The sequence below is a fragment of the Rhinoraja longicauda genome, chromosome 42 (genome assembly GCF_053455715.1).
Source record: "Rhinoraja longicauda isolate Sanriku21f chromosome 42, sRhiLon1.1, whole genome shotgun sequence".
Classification (NCBI taxonomy): domain Eukaryota; kingdom Metazoa; phylum Chordata; class Chondrichthyes; order Rajiformes; family Arhynchobatidae; genus Rhinoraja; species Rhinoraja longicauda.
Window position 1 is genome coordinate 10,860,330 of NC_135994.1, and position 21,089 is coordinate 10,881,418.

The following is a 21,089-nucleotide window of genomic DNA, read 5'->3' on the forward strand; positions in this document are numbered from 1 at the left end:
GTTGTGGGAGGGGGTGTGGGTGTGGGAGGGGGTTTGGGTGGGGTGTGGGAGTGGGTGTGGGTGGGTGAGGGTGCGGGAGGGGGTGTGGGTGGGGGTGGGGGTGTGGGAGCGGGTGTGGGTGGGTGTGTGGGTGTGGGATGGGGAGTGGGTGGGGGTGGAGGGGTGGGTGGGGGGTGTGGGTGGGGGTGGAGGGGGTTGGGTTGCAGAGCAGAGGTGATACAACAGCTCAAACACAATCACAATAATACTTTATTAGCCAAGTATGTTTTGCAACATACGAGGAACTTCATTTGCCACACAGTCCAGCAACAGTGCTGTCGCCAGCCTGAGGTTTGCCACCCACGCCAACCCTTTGTGCCCCGCCAGGAAACATACAAAGATGCCAGCAGCCAGGTGCACACGCTGCGGAAGATGATCAAGGAGAAGGAGGAAGCTTTCCAGCGGCACTTTCACCTGGGCAGGCAGATGGCGGGGCTGCAACAGGGATTCCTCGCTGACTGTCCTGATGGAGACCCTTCCCTGCTGCCTCGATCTTCCATGGACCTGGAGCTGATTCCCAGCATTCCTCCATCTCCCACGCCCCCCATGCCTCCTCTGCCACCACTGGCCCCACCGCTACCAGGTAAAGGTGTCCTGCGTACCATTGCCAAGCGGGCAGGAGGGATGCGCGCCCTTGTTGGAGCTGAGATCGTCCATGCGGCCCCTTGAGATGTCCGGGTCTCCTTTGCATCTCCCGATCCTGCCTGAAGCCGGTGGGAATGGCCAGGGGCAGGGGTGAGGGTACTGGGTGTACTGGCACACTGGCATGCCATCCTGGGGCACCATGGAAACATGCCAATAGCAAAGTGGGCAGCACGGTGGCGCAGCGGTGGAGTTGCTGCCTCACAGCGCCAGGGACCCAGGTTCCATCCTGACTACGGATGCTGTGGGTTTACTCCGAGATTTTCGGTTTCCTCCCACACTCCAAAGACGTGCTGGTTTGTAGGTTGCTGGTTTGCTGTTTTGACGTGCTGTGCTGGCTTGGTATAATTGTAAATTGTCCCCAGTGTGTGTGGGATAGTGTTAATGTGCGGGGATCATTGGTCGGCAAGGACTCAGTGGGCTGAAGGGCCTGTTTCCGTGCTGTATCTCTAAACAAAACTAAACTGAACTAAACATTCAGTTCCCTTGAGACATCCAGGTCTCTTTTGCATCTCGTGATCCTGCCTGAAGCCAGTGGGAAGGGGCCGTGGCAGGGGTGAGGGTACTAGGTGTACTGGTACTACTGGCAAGCCATCCTGGGGCACCACAGAAACATGGTGGTACTTGGAGGACGAGGAAGCACCCCAAGGCCCAGAGTGTCCTGTGGCACCTCCTGGCTGATAACCTCACATCGCCCCCTCTGACCAGACGCTGCCAGCATCAATGCACTGCCCTCAGCCCATCCACTGAGAAAAGGCCAGGCACAGCACTGGGCCACAGAATTAATCAGGCCATTGGTGACCCGGGTCTGGACACCTTACACAGGGGTGAAAGGACTGGACAGAGTTGGTGTGGAGAAGATGTTTCCACTAGTGGGACAGTCTAGGACCAGAGGGCACAGCCTCAGAATAAACAGACCTACCTTTCGAAAGGAGACGAGAAGGAATTTCATTAGTCAGAGGGTGGTGAATCTGTGGAATTCATTGCCACAGATGGCTGTGGAGGCCAAGTCAGTAGGTACCTTTAATGCAGAGATTGACGGATTCTTGATTAGTACGGGTGTCAAGGGTTACGGGGAGAAGGCAGGAGAATGGGGTTAGGAGGGAGAGATAGGTCAGCCATGATTAACATGCGGAGTAGACTTGATGGGCCGAATTGCCTAATTCGGCTCCAAAAACCTATGGACTTATCAAACTGTTTAGTTTAGTTTCAGTTTTAGAGATACAGCGTGGAAATAGGTCCCTCAGCCAACCGAGTCCATTCCGACCAGCGATCCCTGTACACTAGCACTATCCGACACACACTAGGGACAGTTTACAGAAGCCAACTAATGTGGGAGGAAACCGGAGCACCCTGAGAAAACCCACGCAGGTCATGGGGAGAAGGTGCAAACTCAGTACAGACAGAACCCGTAGTCAGGCAGCAACTCTACCGCTGTGCCACCGTGCCGCTTGTAGATGGGGCATGTTGGGCGGTGTGGGCAAGTTGGGTTGAAGGGCCTGTTTCCACACTGTATCACTCTGTGACAATGGACTACTCCAACATACCCTTTCCCTACCATGTAGGAAGGAACTGCAGATGCTGGTTTAAACCGAAGATAAACACAAAACGCTGGAGTAACTCAGAGGGTCAGACAGCATCTCTGGAGAGCAGGAATGGGTGACGTTTCGGGTCGAGACCCTTCTTCAGATGCAACTTCTCCCATCAGAAGAAGGGTCTTGACCCGAAACGTCACCTATCCATGTTCTCCAGAGATGCTGCCTGACCCGCTGAGTTACTCCAGCACTCTGTGAAACGTCACCTATCCATGTTCTCCAGAGATGCTGCCTGACCCGCTGAGTTACTCCAGCACTCTGTGAAACGTCACCTATCCATGTTCTCCACAGATGCTGCCTGACCCGCTGAGTTACTCCAGCACTTTGTGTCTACTCTTTTCCTAATCCAGAGATCCGCTGGGATTTGAAGCCACTTCACCGAGAGCATTTCGTACAGGTCCCAGCAACTTCAACCGCTTCACCTTGAGGTCTTCCCTTTATTACCTACAAACTGCCCAGATCAGCCTTTTTAATCTTTCCTCTCAAGGTAACAAAAAAAATTCCTCCCAAAACAAAAATAAACCTCCTTGCCCTTGGCGAAGTAGACATCGGGTAGTGAGGCTGGGCAGATTCCGAGGCTGGCCTGTGATCTGCCCCGCAATTAGATTTGAAACTTGGTGAGCCTGGGCCTAGCTGTGTCAACAGTGGCCTTGTCCGCAGTGAGTACATGGAGGTCCCCTGTCTGCCTTACTCCACATGTGGCTGCCATCTGATCAGACCTAACCAATGTTCATAGGCGTCAGGCAACACTTTCATTAAACAAGCACCACGCCTCACTTGTGTTCGTAATTAATTAAACAGCTTTTGCCAAATTTTTTCAGAGGAAATGAAATGTAAACATGACTCGATACACCGTTTTCTGAAGAAGTCATGACCCGAAACGTCACCCATTCCTTCTCTCCAGAGACGCTGCCTGTCCCGTTGAGTTACTCCAGCTTTTTGTGTCTATCTTGGGTTTAAACCAGCGGCTGTCTGCAGATCCTTCCTGCACCGTTTTCACTTCAGTGACGGAGCTGTAACTCGGCAGCAAGCGACTAGATGTGGTGTGAACGCTGCGATTGGCAATCCCAAATGACCAGAGGGGAGAAGAAGGCATGCACATAGAGGCCCAGCTTCACCGTGACCATTTCCCCGATCGGCAATGGATGACACTGCCATCGTGTCCTCCTAATCTGCTGACTTACTCTCCGTGGACAAGTGTGGGCATGAGATCCACTCCACATTTGTTCCAGAGCCACTTTGGGATTGGGAGCTGGTACCTGTACTTGTGCTTGCCAGTCGGCCAACTGTGTGCCAGTTGGTGCCAACTGTGTGCCAGGGTGCCGGATGCAGAGTGTGGGGAGAATGTGTGGACTGATTCATGGGTGTTGGGCCAGAATCCCCCACATTTACCCGATCCCTGCCTTGTCAACCATCCTTCCCTGGCACATCTGGTGGAGCCGCTGCCTCACGGTTCCAGACCCCAGTTCGATCCTGGCCTCGGGTGTGGAGTTTGCACGTTCTCCCTGTGACCGGGTGGGCTTCCTCCAGGTTTCCTCGCACATCCCGCAGACTGTGTAGATCGCTAAGGTTTATTGGTCCTCAGTAATTTGCTCCTGGTGTGTCGCTGAATGGTAGAGACAGCGGGGAGTTCAGAAGATCATAAGATCATAGGTGATAGGAGCAGAATGCCATTCGGCCCATCAAGTCTACTCCGCCATTCAATCATGGCTGATCTATTTCTCCCTCGTAACCACGTTCTCCTGCCTTCTCCCCATAACCTCTGACACCCGCACTAATCAAATCAGTTGATGGGTGCATGGGGAATACAGGCATGGGGAAATAGGATTGGTCTCTGAGCCAGCATAGACTTGATGGGCTGAATGACCTCATTTTACATCACAAGGAAATCTGGAAACAGCACCAATTTTCCATGATCTGGGCACCTTATTTCCAAGTTGAATTTTGCACCATCACTGTTTAGTTTGGAGATACAGAGCAGAAACAGGCCCTATGGCCCACCGAGTGAGTCCGCGCCGACCAGCGATCCTCGCACACTAACACTATCCCACACACACTAGGGACAATTTATAATTTTACCAACCTGCAAACCAGTGCGTCTTTGGAGTGTGGGACGAAACTGAAGATCTCGGAGAAAACCCACGTGGTCACGGGGAGAACGTACAAACTCCGTACAGACAGCGCCCGTGGTCGGGATGGAACTTGGGTCTCTGGCTCTGTGAGGCAGCAGCTCTACCGCTGTGCCACCGTGCAGTTCAGGGCAAGGTGTGTGCACTTGTCCAGGGCTACACAGACTGGATGGGCTGTAATAATGTTGGTCTCTTCCTGCAGGTCAAGTCCCAGCAGCGTCGCCCCCACCACCTGCAGCTCCGCCATTACCTGGTAGCTCTCTGTCGGTTATCCTCAGCCATGGATTGTCAGGTAATGGCCTGCCTGTTTTATACATCCAATGTTATTGATTGCTAAGCTACCTTTGCCATAGAGAAGATTAAAGGCTTGGCCTGAGCAGGCTTTTCAGTGCCATGTTCAATTCAACCCACGGACTGAAAAGCCACTGCCAGCATTGCAGAGAGAAACAGTCAAAGCCCATACAGCAACAGTAGAGGAATAGGTTGGACCTGTATGGAGCTAGCATGGGCCTGATGAGTAGAATGGTCCATATCTTGCTATGCTGCATGTAGGTACATTGCTACATTTTCAGAAATCCAACCAATCCTCATTTGTTCCAACCAAATTTTGAGTGAGCCCACAACTGTCTGTTGAATGGCTGTATGGAACGAGCTGCCAGAGGAGGTAGTTGTGGCTGGGACTATCATGATGTTTAAGAAACAGTTAGACAGGTACATGGATAGGACAAGTTTGGAGGGATATGGACCATGTGCTGGCAGATGGGACTAGTGTAGATGGGGCATGTTGGCTGGTGTGGGCAAGCTGGGCCGAAGGGCCTGTTTTCACGTTGTATCACTCTATGACTCCATGACAAAGAGATATGAATTCAGCACTAATCCAAGTAGCCTTTAGTACTGTCTTCTTCGTATGGCGTGCACAGCCTAAAGTTGTAGGCCAAGGGTGAACATCCAGGCCAAGGCAGCATCAGTTGCTGGGTGGATGGCCTTGATGCCACCAGGGACAAGCCGCAGTGAGCCGCCATTCACGAGGGATGTGTGGGATGGTGTGGTCTGGATATCTGCAGTCACAAGCAGGGCTGTGTCTGTCATCCCCCACTTGTGCAGGTGATGGGCTGTTCTTGCATGGAGGGTGTGGATCGTGTTCAGGGTTAGTCATTGCTTGCGATGGAGGTCAGATCCCGGTGGTTTCACTGTGGGGTCTGTGATCACCTCTCCGTTGTTGGTGTTGGCACTTTCCAGGCTCTGCACCACTCAGTCTTGGGGTCAAAGTCTTCCAGGGATTTGGCTGAAGATCAGAAGGGTTTGTGGGACTTCAGGCGCGTGTTGGGCAGATTGTTCAAGTCAGTCTGGATGGGAAAGTCAGGGTTGGCCTGGATTTAGTGCTGTGAAGTGAGCTAACTGTTGCTATTCTACCTTTCAGCCATTCGGATCAAGAAACCAATTAAGACAAAATTCCGTTTGCCTGTATTTAACTGGATGGCACTGAAGCCCAATCAGATCAACGGGACGGTCTTCACTGAAATCGATGACGAGAGGATCTTGGAGGTAAGCTGAGTGGTTGACGTTGAGTATTTATCACCCGACCGTCTGTGTGGAGCTGGTGGGACCGCAAGAACAACAAATGCTGGCAACCCTCAGCTGGTCTGGCAGCATCTGTGGAGGGAGAGACCGAATGAATGTTTTGGGTCAATGCCTTTCATCAGGGCCTTTACAGTTGGCCTTGCTCCATTTTCATGATGACTATTTTGGACAGTGGTCATTTCTTCCCATGTATTCTGCTCCTCACTCCAGATCGTCAACGTTGATGGCACGAGAATTGTTCCACGTGTGGCTCATGTTGGGACTAGACGTTGATTTTCAAGCATGGCAAAGCTCACAGCATGTCCACTAACTGTAGGAAGTGTGCAAAGAGGAGGTAGACGATGATAAGATGACAGTAAGAAAGATGCAGTGTCTATGTAGATGCAAAATGCTGAAGTGCCCGCTTCAGACTTGAAGGAGGGTCTCGACCCGAAACGTCGCCCATTCCTTCTCTCCAGAGATGCTGCCTGTCCCGCTGAGTTACTCCAGCATTTTGTGTCTGTCTTCGGTTTAAACCAGCACCTGTAGTTCCTCTATCATTGGCAGAGTTGTCAAGGCAAGTCGAGCTTATGGTCATCTGCACTAGCAGGGTGAGGAGGAGCAGTTACAATGAAAATCATGCTTGCAGCCAGCATCACAGGCACCCAGACAACACACAGAAACATAAACAAGATACATAAACAGTGAAAGGAAACAAGATTGCAAAAAGAAAAACAAGATACGGTTAGAAAAAACCTGTCCATGGTGGTTCTTTCGTGTCCATCATCCATGTTCCAAATGTTACACGCTGTCATCGTCCGTCCTGAAAAGGGCGCAAGCTTCCGGCGACAATCAGTGGGAGCCTCGCTTGTACAATAGATGATGGTGGTAGCGGAATTAGCTCAGGACACTTCCAGTTTCCAGCCCCGCGACATGGACGCTTCTGCTATGAGGCCGTGCTAGTGCAAGAGGTGGGAAATCTAACTGCAGTCAAAGACAACTGTGAATGCCTTGATCAGGCTGAGCTTAGTATAGGTTCTATAGAACATCCAATTGCAGTCTTGATATTGACTTTAACCACCTCCACGATTATGGTGGAAACTAATAAAAACTGCAGATGTTGCAATCTCAACCAAATAGAAAAGGTGCCTGAGACCTGTGGCGATGGAGAGAGTGGAGCACTGGAGGAGAGAGAGGTGATGAGGTATCCAGAGCAGGGCTCGATGATAAGGAGGCGCAGTTGGCAAAAGGGGTTGCCTGTGAGCATTGGGTAATAATAACAAAGGTGTTTATCCAATCAATTTGTGCTGTAGGAGCTTGACCTGGATGAATTTGAAGACCTCTTCAAGACGAAAGCCCAGGGGCCCTCCATTGAAATCTCCTGTCAGAAAAGCAAAAGTGCGCAGAAAGCGCTGAGTAAAGTGATGCTGCTCGAAACCAACCGAGCAAAGAATCTCGCCATTACACTGCGCAAGGCTGGCAAGACAACTGAAGAGATTTGCAGGGCCATTCAAATGTAGGTTGCAAAGCCTTCCAACCTCTTTGATTGCGGGAAGTGTGGGCTGGCAGCTGCGTGCATTTGCGTGATCGTTTCGCTGAACCCTCTCCCCTCCCCTCCCACCCCCCCCTCCACCCCCCCCCCACCCCCCTCTAATCCCAGTCCAGGATTGACTCTCAATATTCGACTCCTATCCCCCTTGCCTGGATGGATTCAATGCTTGGGATTGATCGCTGGGTGTGGGTGGGGACGGAGGATTGTGGCCAGACCCTGGCATGAAATATTTTCTCCCCTGGCTCCCCCACTTCCAATCCTGCGGTTGTTTTTCCCGCCCCTCATCTTGGCTCCACAAGGCATCTCCAATCTCCCGCTGCCTCCAAAATGCCAGCTCCCACTCCTCCCACTGCCTGCTGCCTGCCATTCCCCTTGTTCTCACATGGAGGACACATTCAACAGTGGAACTGTTGGGCTTCTAAAGTCTCTGTCATCTTCCCACCGGCCACACACTACCTCTGCTCCCCCCTCCCTTTGCAGCCACGGTTTCCATGGTCACTCGATACAGATTTCCTTGCGCAGGCACCCAACCAGCTTGGTTGCTACTGAATGGATTTGCACGCTCCTCGCATCTGTCCTTCTTGGACAATGGAGCCAGGACTTTATAGCACCCCTTGATCTTCTCCTGACTCTCCGTACGTTTACCAGCCGGATGTGCCACTGCCACTTATTTACTGCAGTGAGCTTTGGTGTTGCATTATTTGAAATGCCTTTCAAGTTTCCATTAACATTTTTTTAAAAGAAAACAGGTTTTACGCTCTTCTAACACCATTTATTTTCTTCGCCTGTGTTTTGACGACATCCATTGGTCCATTTTTTCCCATAAGGCCAAGGGAATGCTGGGATTCTGCAGGCCCTGCCCAATCACTCTTCAGCTTGCTGGAAGGTGATGCGGCTCCTCGTTTGACGCCCCGTCCCCAAACTAGACTTGATGGATGTCTTGCTTCATTATCAATGGAGATTGGCATGTGGGTTGTATCATCTGCACGATCCAGTAGTTTAGTTTCGTTTAGTTTAGTTTAGTTTAGTTTAGAGCGGAAACAGGCCCTTTGGCCCACCGAGTCCGCACCAACCAGCGATCCCCGCACACTAACACTATCCTACACACACCAGGGACAATTTACACTTCCACCAAGCCAGTTAACATACAAACCTGTACGTCTTTGGAGAGTGGGAGGAAACCGAAGATCTCGGTGAAAACCCACGCGGTCACGGGGACAACTTATAAACACCGTATAGACAGCACCCGAGTGTGTGCAGGATAGTGTTAGTGTGCGGGGATTGCTGGTCTGTGCAGACACGGTGGGCCGAAGGGCCTGTTTCCACGCTGTATCTCTAAACTAAACTAAACTAAACTAGACCCGAACTCGTATTGCTGCAAGAATACTTGGGGCCGGGCAGATTGAATGCTGCAATAATAATGAATGGGGGTAAAGGTGGGGTGTAAATCTATTTGCTCATGGTTCCACCAGAGCTGGACTTGAGGAGCAGCTCTTGGTTGGGTTCGGGGGAGGGAGGAAATCACACGCCTGGTCACTGCATTGGTGCAACTCATGAGCCGTCCTCACTGGCCTGACACATGGATTCCACCTCGCCCTTGACAGCGAGACCTCTTTGAAGGACAACGCTGAGCAGCGTTTCTTGCAAGCGATCGTTTCAAAGACATTTTGGGAGTTCTGCAGTGAAATGGTGCTCACATCCTCCTCCTTCCACCCACTGCCTCTCTTGATGCCAATCTCTGAGGCAGCGGGTTGGCAGATTGCCCTCTTCTGCTTGAAGGTGGAAAGTGACATTCATGATCCCCAGTGCCACCACTGAATGCCATACAGTGCCAAGTGGCCAACAGTGACTGGTTCAAAGCAAAGAACTCTTGCAATAACTTGCCACAACGTTAGGGAGTCTTGCATCTATTCTCATCTGCAATGTACAACGGGCGCAAAAATAGTGTGAGTATCTACTGCAACCCACCTGGCAGCCATGTTTTTTTCTTTCCATCCAAACTGTGTAAATTGGTTTTGAAATGAGTGCATCATTTGTACCCCAGGGAAACGGGCGTTTATCTGCGTGGTTCCAGCCCAGTAGGTGCAAGCCCGTTGATCAAGTCTAAGTCTTCACAATCTGCCCAGGGTCAGCTCTGTGACTGGGGAGCTGTTGGGAGGATCCCTGCCCCATTGAAAAGCTAGAGAATTGCGCCAAGTGAGGGCACTGCAAAAACAAACCAAGACTCAAGCAAGCTGGACTTCAATTCAGCCTGCGTTCGCAAGCACAACAATGCCGAGACGCGGACTCTGCGCTATAATCAGCAAGCAGCCATTTTGTGACGGGAGCCATTTTGTAACACCGGGCAACGGATGCAGGCTCTGTGGCTCTCTTGACACAACAGGTTTGCGATGTGCTGCAAAATGAATCCCACAGCCCCGCACTTGCACCCCCCACCCCCACCCCCATGTTATTTACAGGTGTAAAGAGTTGTGATCTGAATTTAGTTTGCTGGTCTAAAGCGTCGACTCCCCTCTTGCAGGTACGATTTGAAGACCTTGCCCCTGGACTTTGTGGAGTGTTTGAACCGTTTCCTGCCTCTGGAGAATGAGGTGAAGCTGCTGAAGCAATATGAGAAGGAGAGAAAGCCACTGGACGATCTGTCCAATGAGGATCGCTTCATGATGCACTTCAGCAAAATCGAGCGCCTCTCCCAGCGCATGACCATAATGACCTTTGTGGGCAACTTCGCCGAAAACACCCAGATGTTGAATCCGGTAGGTCTCCTTTACCTCGAGATCAGGAGCGGTGGGGCACGGTATCGCCAGCTTTTAAAAGCAAGGGAAAGTAGCGGTAGAGTCGCTGCCTCACAGCGCCAGAGACCCGGGTTCCATCCCGACTACAGGTGCTGTCTGTATGGAGTTTGCACGTTCTCCCCGTGACCTGCGTGGGTTTTCTCCGGGTGCTCCGGTTTCCTCCCACACTCCAAAGACGTGCAGGTTTGTAGGTTAATTGACGGTATAATTGTAAATTGTCCCTAGTGTGTGGGATCGTGCTAATGTGCGGGGGGACGCAGGTCGTCGTGGACCGGGTGAGCCAAAGGGCCTGTTTCCGCTCTGTATCTCTAAACTCAGCCAAACTAAACTAGTGGAGTCATGACAGCTATTCACTAACATAAACAGAGCCCCAGTGGTGAGCAGCATGCTGCCCGTTGCATGGACCAAGGAGATCCCAGTCTCCTCATGCCTTATGTGATTTGGCCAAAAATGCGTTAGGCTGTGACCTTTCCCCTATGTAGCCAAATGGTGAAGAATGTTGCACAAATCTGACTCGACTACAGAACTGGACACAAAGTGCTGGAGTAACTCAGCGGGTCAGGCAGCATCTGTGGAGAACATGGATAGGTGACGTTTCACAGAGTGCTGGAGTAACTCAGCGGGTCAGGCAGCATCTGTGGAGAACATGGATAGGTGACGTTTTGGATCTGAAAGGGTCTGTAGGGTCCCGATTCGAAACATCACCTCTCCATGTTCCCCAGAGGTGCTGCCTTGACCCGCTGAGTTACTCCAGCACTTTGCACCTTGTTTTGTAAACTGGCATTTGCAGCTCCTTGTATCCAAACTCAACCAGAACTGTGCAGGAAGGAACTGCAAATGCTGGTTTAAACTGAAGATAGTCAGCTGGAGTAACTCAGCGGGTCAGGCAACATCTCTGGAGAAAAGGAATAGGTTATGTTTCGGGTCGAAACCCTTCTTCAGACTGGTCTCGACACAAAAACTCAACTAGAACTGCTGGCTCGCAATCAGTGTGATCTACTGCCTAGCAATCTGGTCCAATCGGTTTTCTAATAACATTCAGAGATAGATTACGTTCGGGGAGATGGCTGTAAGATTTATTTGTTCTACTTTTTCTTTTAGCAATTGAATGCAATAATAGCAGCCTCGATGTCTATCAAGACCTCACAGAAGTTGAAGGCTATGTTGGAGGTGAGTGTTTTCATTATAGGCCCACACAGGGTAGGACTGACAATGCCAGAGTAAGTTGGCCCTTGCTAAGTCACAGCATGCACTAAGTTACATGCAGAGGCCTCATAGCTCAGCTGGTAAAGGCCAGGCGTGATGTGCTGTACACCCATGGTCAGGTTCGACTGGCTGTGGCAGAGAAAGAAATGCACCTGCATTTCTATAGCACCATGTCATGTCCCAAAGTGCTGCCGATAACTAACCCTTGCTGCCGGAGTAAAGGAGTAGCCATGGCAACCATATCCCTCACAGGGATAACGCATTTGGAGAAGTTATTCCCTTATCCTAAACGTTATTCCCTTATCTTAAATGCTATTCCCTTATCTTAAACGCTATTCACTTATCTAAACATTATTCCCTTATCTAAACATTATTCCCTTATCTTAAACACTATTCCCACATCTTAAACACTATTCTCTTATCTAAACGTTATTCCCTTATCTAAACGTTATTCCCTAATCTAAACGTTATTCCCTTATCTTAAACGCTATTCCCTTATCTAAACATTATTCCCTTATCTTAAACACTGTTCCCATATCTTAAACGCTATTCCCATATCTTAAACGTTATTCCCTTATCTAAACATTATTCCCTTATCTTAAACACTGTTCCCATATCTTAAACACTATTCTCTTATCTTAAACGCTATTCCCTTGTCTAAACATTATTCCCTTATCTAAACATTATTCCCTTATCTTAAACGCCATTCCCTTAACATAAACGCCATTCCCTTAGCTAAACATTATTCCCTTATCTTAAATGTTATTCCCTTATCATGTATCCGTACACTGTAAGTGGATCGATTGTAATCATGTACAGTCTGTCCGCTGACTGGTTAGCACGCAACAAAAGCTTTTCACTGTAGCTCGGTACACGTGACAATAAACTAAACTGAACTGAACTGAAACGGAGATGAAGTATCATCAGCGCTGGAGGTGGCCACTCATGCCATCCCTGCTATCCCTCTGCCCTTCTGGGGACAGTGCCCGTCATTCCTTTGCCTCCGCCCTGGGAGGTCAAAGACAGGGGCTGACTAAGCCTCACCTGTAAGATGGCACCTCCCACAGTGCAGCATTGTCATGTTCCTTGGCACTGCACCAGGGAAAGGTCCAACAGTGCCCCCCAAGCTGGACATCAGCAACACACTGACCCACTGATAGTGCCCACTGCCTCCGCTGCCCCACATAGGCGTGGCTGTGCCCAGTCTGACCGTCATCTCAGATGGCAGCCATATCCAAGGAAGGAACGAAGGGGGACCCGACATGGGGGAGGGGAAGAGCAATGGGGACCCGGCGTGGGGGGAAGGGGGGGAATGGGGGGGGGGGCGAGAGAAAAAGGGAGACTCAGCGCGGATACCATGAATACTTTGTGACTTCGTCAGTGCCCTTTATGTGGCGACTATTTGCATACCGTGGGGATGCAAGCAAAGTATTCACTGTGACTTGTCACATGTGACAATAACGTATTCATTCACTCATTCAGAAGAGCGCGCGCGGTGTGCTGCAGTAGTTCATGTGGACCCCTCGTCTGCTGAGGTCTGCACAGGTGCTCCCGGCTAACGATGCTTCCACTTACCATATTTCAACTTTACAATGATGCAAACGCTGGGCAACGGCAGAGAGCCGCAGCTCGCTTCCCACCACATGATCAGGCCTATTAAATGCATTTGGACGTGCAATATTTTCGGTTTGCGATGGGTTTATCAGAACGTACTCTGTAATGTATCCAATAATGTTCCTTTCCCTTCCACTCTCTGACAGATTATTCTGGCGCTGGGTAACTACATGAACAGCAGCAAGCGTGGAGCTGTGTACGGCTTCAAACTGCAGAGCTTGGACTTGGTATGTGCACTATTCCACTCACCTTCTCGGCACCGTTTGTTACTGATGGTGTGTTTCAAGGCTGCTGCAATCTGCACTGTGTGGGGTCTCTTCATCAACGCTGTCACGTTCTAAGAGTACAATTCTCCAGACCCTGATGAATTAAACTCTCTTGTTTGCTAATCTGATGGGCTGTCAAACCAGCATTTCTGTGGGAAGGAACAGCAGATGCTGGTTTAAACCGAAGATAGACACAAAAAGCTGAAGTAACTCAGCGGGACAGGCAGCGTCTCTGGAGAGAAGGAACGGGTGACGTTTTGGGTCAGGACCCTTCATTAGCATCACCCATTCCTTCTCTCCAGAGACGCTGCCTGTCCCGCTGAGTCACTCCAGCATTTTGTGTTTCTTGTGACTCCAAAGATCGACACAAAAATGCAGCATCTCTGGAGAGAAGGAACGGGTGGCGTTTCGGGTCGAGACCCTTCCTCAGACTGAGAGTCAGGGGAGAGGAAAACTAGAGATATGAAAAGGTACAGGACAAATCAGAGCCGGCACCGATGACCAAAGAAAGCTGGAGCCCACAATGGTCCATTGTGGAAGAGATGATAATAAATGGATGTGAACAGTGCAACTAGTAGGACCACTAGGGTGGGGGAGGGGATGGAGAGAGAGGGGATGCAAGGGCTATTTGAAGTTTGAGAAGTCAATGTTCATTCCGCTGGGGTGTAAACTACCCAAGCAAAATATGAGGTGCTGTTCCTCCAATTTGCGCTGGGCCTCACTCTGACAATGGAGGAGGCCCAGGACAGAAAGGTCAGTTTGGGAGTGGCAGGCTCGGCTAATGTCTGGCCCTGTGGGCTATGAGCCTTATCATGGCAAACGCAGAGGTGTGAAGCAACAGGAAGCCTGTCCTCTGAGGGTCCATGGAGCGAGCCATTGGAGTCAGCGGCGAGCTACTTCAGCGAAGACTCCTGCTGACGGTTTGGTCTCGTGTAAGGAGAGAACCTGGCCCTGGCTATACCCAGGTTTAGTTCTAGTTTAGTTTAAAGATACAGCACGAAACAGGCCCTTCAGCCCACTGAGTCCGCGCCGACCAGCGATCCCCGCACACTTACACTATCCTACACACACTGGGGACAATTTACAATTATACCAAGCCAATTAACCTACAAACCTGTATGGCTTTGGAGTGTGGGAGGAAACCGGAGCACCCGGAGAAAACCCACGCAGGTCACAGGGAGAACGTACAAACTCCGTACAGACAGCACCCGTAGTCAGGATGGAACCCGGGTCTCTGGCGCTGTGAGGCAACAACTCTACCGCTGCACCACCGTGCTGTGGGCCACGTCTGAGGTGTTTCCAGGCATCAGTCTGTGTAGAAGCCTTGTACAGAAAGGAGAGAGAGGGAGAGAGGGAGGGAGGGAGGGAGGAGGGAGAGAGAGAGGGAGGAGGGAGCGAGAGAGAGAGAGGGAGAGAGAGACAGAAGGGGGGAGAGACAGAGAGGGAGAGAAGAGAGAGAGGGAGAGAGTGAGGGAGAGGGGGAGAGAGAGAGGGAGAGGGTGAGAAGCAGAGAGGGTGAGGGAGAGGGAAAGAGGGAGCGGGAGAGCGAGAGAAAGAGAGAGAGGAACCATTTGTGCAGCTGGACTGGCTCAAACATCCAGCAACTGCAGACATAAAGGCAGACTTGTCATTGCGTGGTTTCCCCCTCCCCCTTCAGGACAAACACACAGCGTGCTCTAAATATAGCAGCTCAGTTAATCAAAATCACATTCCATTCATTTGTGTTTGGAGCATTCCCGACTGAAACAGGATGTGCTCCCCAACTGTTTATTTCATGCACTGGAGTGTTCAAAAAACCCTCTGAGCCTCTGCCAATATTCCAGTGTGTGATCGGAGCTGCACGAGAGGGGCAATGCTGGACGTGGCTCTGTTGGTCTCTGGCAGTGAACGAGTGGCAGAGAGCAGGCACACGAGGTAGACACAAAACGCTGGAGCAACTCAGCGGGTCAGGCAGCATCTGTGGAGAACATGGATAGGTGACGTTTCACAGAGTGCTGGAGTAACTCAGCGGGTCAGGCAGCATCTCTGGAGAACATGGATAGGTGACGTTTCGGGTCGAGACCCTTCTTCAGACAAGGAAATGGTTTGATTTCTGATGATAGACACAAAATGCTGGAGTAACTCAGCGGGTCAGGCAGCATCTCTAGAGCGAAGGAATGGGTGACGTTTCGGGTCTGATGTGTCGACCCGAAACGTCACCCATTCCTTCTCCCCAGAGATGCTGCCTGACCGCTGAGTTACTCCAGCATTTTGTGTCTATCTTCGGCGCAAACCAGCATCTGCAGTTCCTTCCTGCACAAAGGTTTGCTTTCTATTTCTTCCATACTTTCAGCAGGCACAACTTTATGTTGTTTCCACCAAGAAACCAGGGGACACAGTCTAAGAATAAAGGGGAGGCCATTTAAAATTGAGGTGAGAAAAACTTTTTCACCCAGAGAGTTGTGAATTTGTGGAATTCTCTGCCACAGAGGGCAGTGGAGGCCAATTCACTGGATGAATTTAAGAGAGAGTTAGATAGAGCTCTAGGGGCTAGTGGAATCAAGGGATATGGGGAGAAGGCAGGCACGGGTTACTGATTGTGGATGATCAGCCATGATCACGATGAATGGCGGTGCTGGCCAAATGGCCTCCTCCTGCACCTATTTTCTATGTTTCTATGAAACTTTGTTCCTGTGTAAAATAGTTTGCAAAAGTGCCTTTTTTCCCCCAAGATGACACCAGCGAGCTACTTGAAACAACTCTGGGTTTGCCAGTTGGCTGTGTGTCATCTTCTGTTGGCAATCACTGAAATCTGAGAACATTTTCTTTCAGAGGAGTTTAACTGGCTGGTTGATCTTTGCAGAGCCACAAGCCTACTGTTTCATCCTCAGATTTGGAACAGTCGAAGGTTCCTTTTACTTGTACTGCTGTTAGTGACTTGGGAATGTAGGGATCACTGAGACATGGCTACAAGAGGACCAGGGCTGGGAACTGAATATTCAGGGGTACACAACGTATAGAAAAGACAGACAGGTGGGCAGAGGGGGTGGGGTTGCTCTGATGGTAAGGAATGATATTCATTCCCTTGCAAGGGGTGGCATAGAATCAGGAGATGTTGAATCAGTATGGATAGAAATGAGAAATTGTAAGGGTAAAAAGACCCTAATGGGAGTTATCTATAGGCCCCCAAACAGTAGCCTCGACATAAGGTGCAAGTTGAATCAGGAGATAAAATTGGCGTGTCAAAAATGTAATGCTACGGTGGTTATGGGAGATTTCAACATGCGGGTAGACTGGGAAAATCAGGTTGGAAATGGACCCCAGGAAAGAGAGTTTGTAGAGTGCCTTCGAGATGGATTCTTAGAACAGCTTGTACTGGAGCCTACCAGGGAGAAGTCAATTCTGGATTTAGTGTTGTGTAATGATCCTGATCTGATAAGGGGACTAGAGGTAAAAGAGCCATTAGGAGGCAGTGATCACAACATGATAAGTTTTACTCTGCAAATGGAAAGGCAGAAGGGAAAATCAGAAGTGTCGGTATTACAGTATAGCAAAGGGGATTACAGAGGCATGAGGCGGGAGCTGGCCAAAATTGACTGGAAGGAGGCCCTAGCAGGGAAGACGGTAGAACAGCAATGGCAGGTATTCCTGGGAATAATGCAGAGGTTGCAGGATCAATTTATTCCAAAGAGGTGGAAAGACTCTAAGGGGAGTAAGAGACACCTGTGGCTGACAAGGGAAGTCAGGGACAGCATAAAAATTAAGGAGAGGAAGTATAACATAGCAAAGAAGAGTGGGAAGACAGAGGATTGGGACTCTTTTAAAGAGCAACAAAAGTTAACTAAAAAGGCAATACGGGGAGAAAAGATGAGGTACGAGGGTAAACTAGCCAATAATATAAAGGAGGATAGCAAAAGTTTTTTTAGGTACGTGAAGAGGAAAAAAACAGTCAAGGCAAATGTGGGTCCCTTGAAGACAGAAGCAGGGGAATTTATTATGGGGAACAAAGAAATGGCAGACGAGTTAAACCGTTACTTTGGATCTGTCTTCACTGAGGAAGATACACACAATCTCCCAAATGTTCTAGGGGCCGGAGAACCTAGGGTGATGGAGGAACTGAAGGAAATCCACATTAGGCAGGAAATGGTTTTGGGTAGACTGATGGGACTGAAGGCTGATAAATCCCTAGGGCCTGATGGTCTGCATCCCAGAGTACTTAAGGAGGTGGCTCTAGAAATAGTGGAAGCATTGGAGATCATTTTTCAATGTTCTATAGATTCAGGATCAGTTCCTGTGGATTGGAGGATAGCAAATGTTATCCCACTTTTTAAGAAAGGAGGGAGAGAGAAAACGGGTAATTATAGACCAGTTAGTCTGACATCAGTGGTGGGGAAGATGCTGGAGTCAATTATAAAAGACGAAATTGCTGAGCATTTGGATAGCAGTAACGGGATCATTCCGAGTCAGCATGGATTTACGAAGGGGAAATCATGCTTGACAAATCTACTGGAATTTTTTGAGGATGTAACTAGGAAAATTGACAAGGGAGAGTCAGTGGATGTGGTGTACCTCGACTTTCAGAAAGCCTTCGACAAGGTCCCACATAGGAGATTAGTGGGCAAAATTAAGGCACATGGTATTGGGGGTAGGGTACTGACATGGATAGAAAATTGGTTGACAGACAGAAAGCAAAGAGTGGGGATAAATGGGTCCCTTTCGGAATGGCAGGCAGTGACCAGTGGGGTACCGCAAGGTTCGGTGCTGGGGCCCCAGCTATTTACGATATACATTAATGACTTAGACAAAGGGATTAAAAGTACCATTAGCAAATTTGCAGATGATACTAAGTTGGGGGGTAGTGTGAATTGTGAGGAAGATGCAATAAGGCTGCAGGGTGACTTGGACAGGTTGTGTGAGTGGGCGGATACATGGCAGATGCAGTTTAATGTAGATAAATGTGAGGTTATTCACTTTGGAAGTAAGAATAGAAAGGCAGATTATTATCTGAATGGTGTCAAGTTAGGAGGAGGGGGAGTTCAACGAGATCTGGGTGTCCTAGTGCATCAGTCAATGAAAGGAAGCATGCAGGTACAGCAGGCAGTGAAGAAAGCCAATGGAATGTTGGCCTTCGTAACAAGAGGAGTTGAGTATCGGAGCAAAGAGGTCCTTCTACAGTTGTACCGGGCCCTGGTGAGACCGCACCTGGAGTACTGTGTGCAGTTTTGGTCTCCAAATTTGAGGAAGGATATTCTTGCTATGGAGGGCGTGCAGCGTAGGTTCACTAGGTTAATTCCCGGAATGTCGGGATTGTCGTATGTTGAAAGGCTGGAGCGATTGGGCTTGTATACACTGGAATTTAGAAGGATGAGGGGGGATCTTATTGAAACATATAAGATAATTAGGGGATTGGACACATTAGAGGCAGATAACATGTTCCCAATGTTGGGGGAGTCCAGAACAAGGGGCCACAGTTTAAGAATAAGGGGTAGGCCATTTAGAACGGAGATGAGGAAGAACTTTTTCAGTCAGAGAGTGGTGAAGGTGTGGAATTCTCTGCCTCAGAAGGCAGTGGAGGCCAGTTCGTTGGATGCTTTCAAGAGAGAGCTGGATAGAGCTCTTAAGGATAGCGGAGTGAGGGGGTATGGGGAGAAGGCAGGAACGGGGTACTGATTGAGAGTGATCAGCCATGATCGCATTGAATGGCGGTGCTGGCTCGAAGGGCTGAATGGCCTACTCCTGCACCTATTGTCTATTGTCTATTGTCTATTGTCATGCAGTCAGAGACATGCAGCTCAGACATGGACCCTTCAGCTCAATGTGTCCACACAAACCACCGTGGAGCCCTCTGCACTAACCCATTTACCTGCACGTTGCCCAGAGCTTCTCTGCTTTGGCAATTCAGGTGCTGGTCCAGATACTTCTTGCATGTTATGAGAGACTCCACCTCCACCCCCCCCCCCCCCCCCCCCCCCTCCCCATCCCCACCCCCCATCTCCGGGTAAAAAAGGTTCCCATCTAAACGTGATAGGACGTGATGGTTGGCACGGTGGTGCAGCGATAGATTTGCTGCCTTACAACGGTGGAGACCCAGGTTCCATCCTGACTACGGGTGCTGTCTGCACATTCTCCCTGTGACCACGTGGGTTTTCTCCGGTTTCCTCCCACATTCCACAGACGTGCAGGTTTGTTGGTTAATTGACTTCTGTAAATTGTTAATTAAATTGTCCTGTGTGTACAGGGTGATCGCTAGTCTGCACGGACCCGGTGGGCCGTAGGCCATGTTTCCGCGCTGTATCTCCAAAGCAAAGTCCACAATGTAAAGACTGGATCATTGTAAAAAGCTCACCCGAGCCGCTGATGCCACCTGGGAAGGTTATCTACTGAGTTTACCCACCTTGGCTTTTGTGTGGCTCCAGTCCCATGGCAATGTGGATGACTCCAAGCAGCCTTGTGAAATGTCCCAGCAAAGCTCTCCGTTCCCGGGGCAATCACTGACAACAAACTCTGGTTTGAATCCGCCCAAACCTACCTGATCTCCCGGTTGCCAAACACTTTAACACCCCTCCCATTCCCACACTGACCTTTCTGTCCTGGGCCTCCTCCATTGTCAGAGTGAGGCCCAGCGCAAATTGGAGGAACAGCATCTCATAGTTTGCTTGGGCAGCTCACACCCCAGCGGTATGAACATTGACCTCTCTAACTTCAAGTAACCCTTGCTCTCTCTCTCTCTATCTCTCCATCCCTCCTCCTTCCCAGTTCTCCCACCAGTCTGACTGTCCCCGATTACGTTTTATCATATCATATCATATATATACAGCCGGAAACAGGCCTTTTCGGCCCTCCAAGTCCGTGCCGCCCAGCGATCCCCGTACATTAACACTATCCTACACCCACTAGGGACAATTTTTACATTTACCCAGCCAATTAACCTACATACCTGTACGTCTTTGGAGTATGGGAGGAAACCGAAGATCTCGGAGAAAACCCACGCAGGTCACGGGGAGAACGTACAAACTCCTTACAGTGCAGCACCCGTAGTCAGGATCGAACCTGAGTCTCCGGCGCTGCATTCGCTGTAAAGCAGCAACTCTACCGCTGCGCTACCGTGCCGCTCTGTTTGCTTTGTTGTCACCTTCTCCCACCTAACAATGGTCTATTTTGGCGGGACTTCTTCTCGTCACGCTACATATTCTACATTTTCCTTGATCTCCACCCACTTTGATGTCTCATTCTCATACCTTACACTTCCTTATCTCTGTATCTTCCCCTCCCCTGACTCTCAGTCTGAAGAAGGGCTGAGACCCGAAACGTCACCCATTCCTTCTCTCCAGAGATGCTGCCTGTCCAGCTGAGTTACTCCAGCATTTTGTGTCTGTCTCTGGTTCAAATCAATTTGATACTGCTGATAAAATGATTGAGGCCGTTTGCCAAATCTTTGAAGCTGTTTTTGCATTCAGGTCGGTGAAACGTGTTAATGAGGGCAGGAAATTAAGCTGTCTATAAATGGCCAGAGAATGATGGAGAGCACCTCCAACTGGCAGGCCATTGGACCAACAAGAACTCTCTTTTCTTGCAACGCAACATGCAGCAATTAAAATAGTAAACAAGCAAAGTTACGTGTAGCAGGTTGATGCCGACACATCTGAATCGTGAATGATTCGTAATACAACATCAAAGCTCCTTCACATCTCAGCAGGAGCATTGGAACACCT

The 21,089-nt window shown here is 49.8% G+C and overlaps 1 protein-coding gene across 1 annotated transcript in view; it reads left to right on the forward strand.

Moving 5' to 3' along the window:
- The window catches only part of fmnl3 (formin-like 3), a 210,896-nt gene that overhangs the window by 167,234 nt on the left and 22,573 nt on the right, over nt 1-21,089 (forward strand). Inside the window, exons 14-20 of the mRNA XM_078431548.1 lie at nt 367-622; nt 4,608-4,697; nt 5,826-5,950; nt 7,279-7,481; nt 10,039-10,273; nt 11,414-11,482; nt 13,279-13,359. Of these exons, the coding sequence (XP_078287674.1) occupies nt 367-622; nt 4,608-4,697; nt 5,826-5,950; nt 7,279-7,481; nt 10,039-10,273; nt 11,414-11,482; nt 13,279-13,359 (1,059 nt within the window). The remainder of the gene's footprint in view (nt 1-366; nt 623-4,607; nt 4,698-5,825; nt 5,951-7,278; nt 7,482-10,038; nt 10,274-11,413; nt 11,483-13,278; nt 13,360-21,089) is intronic.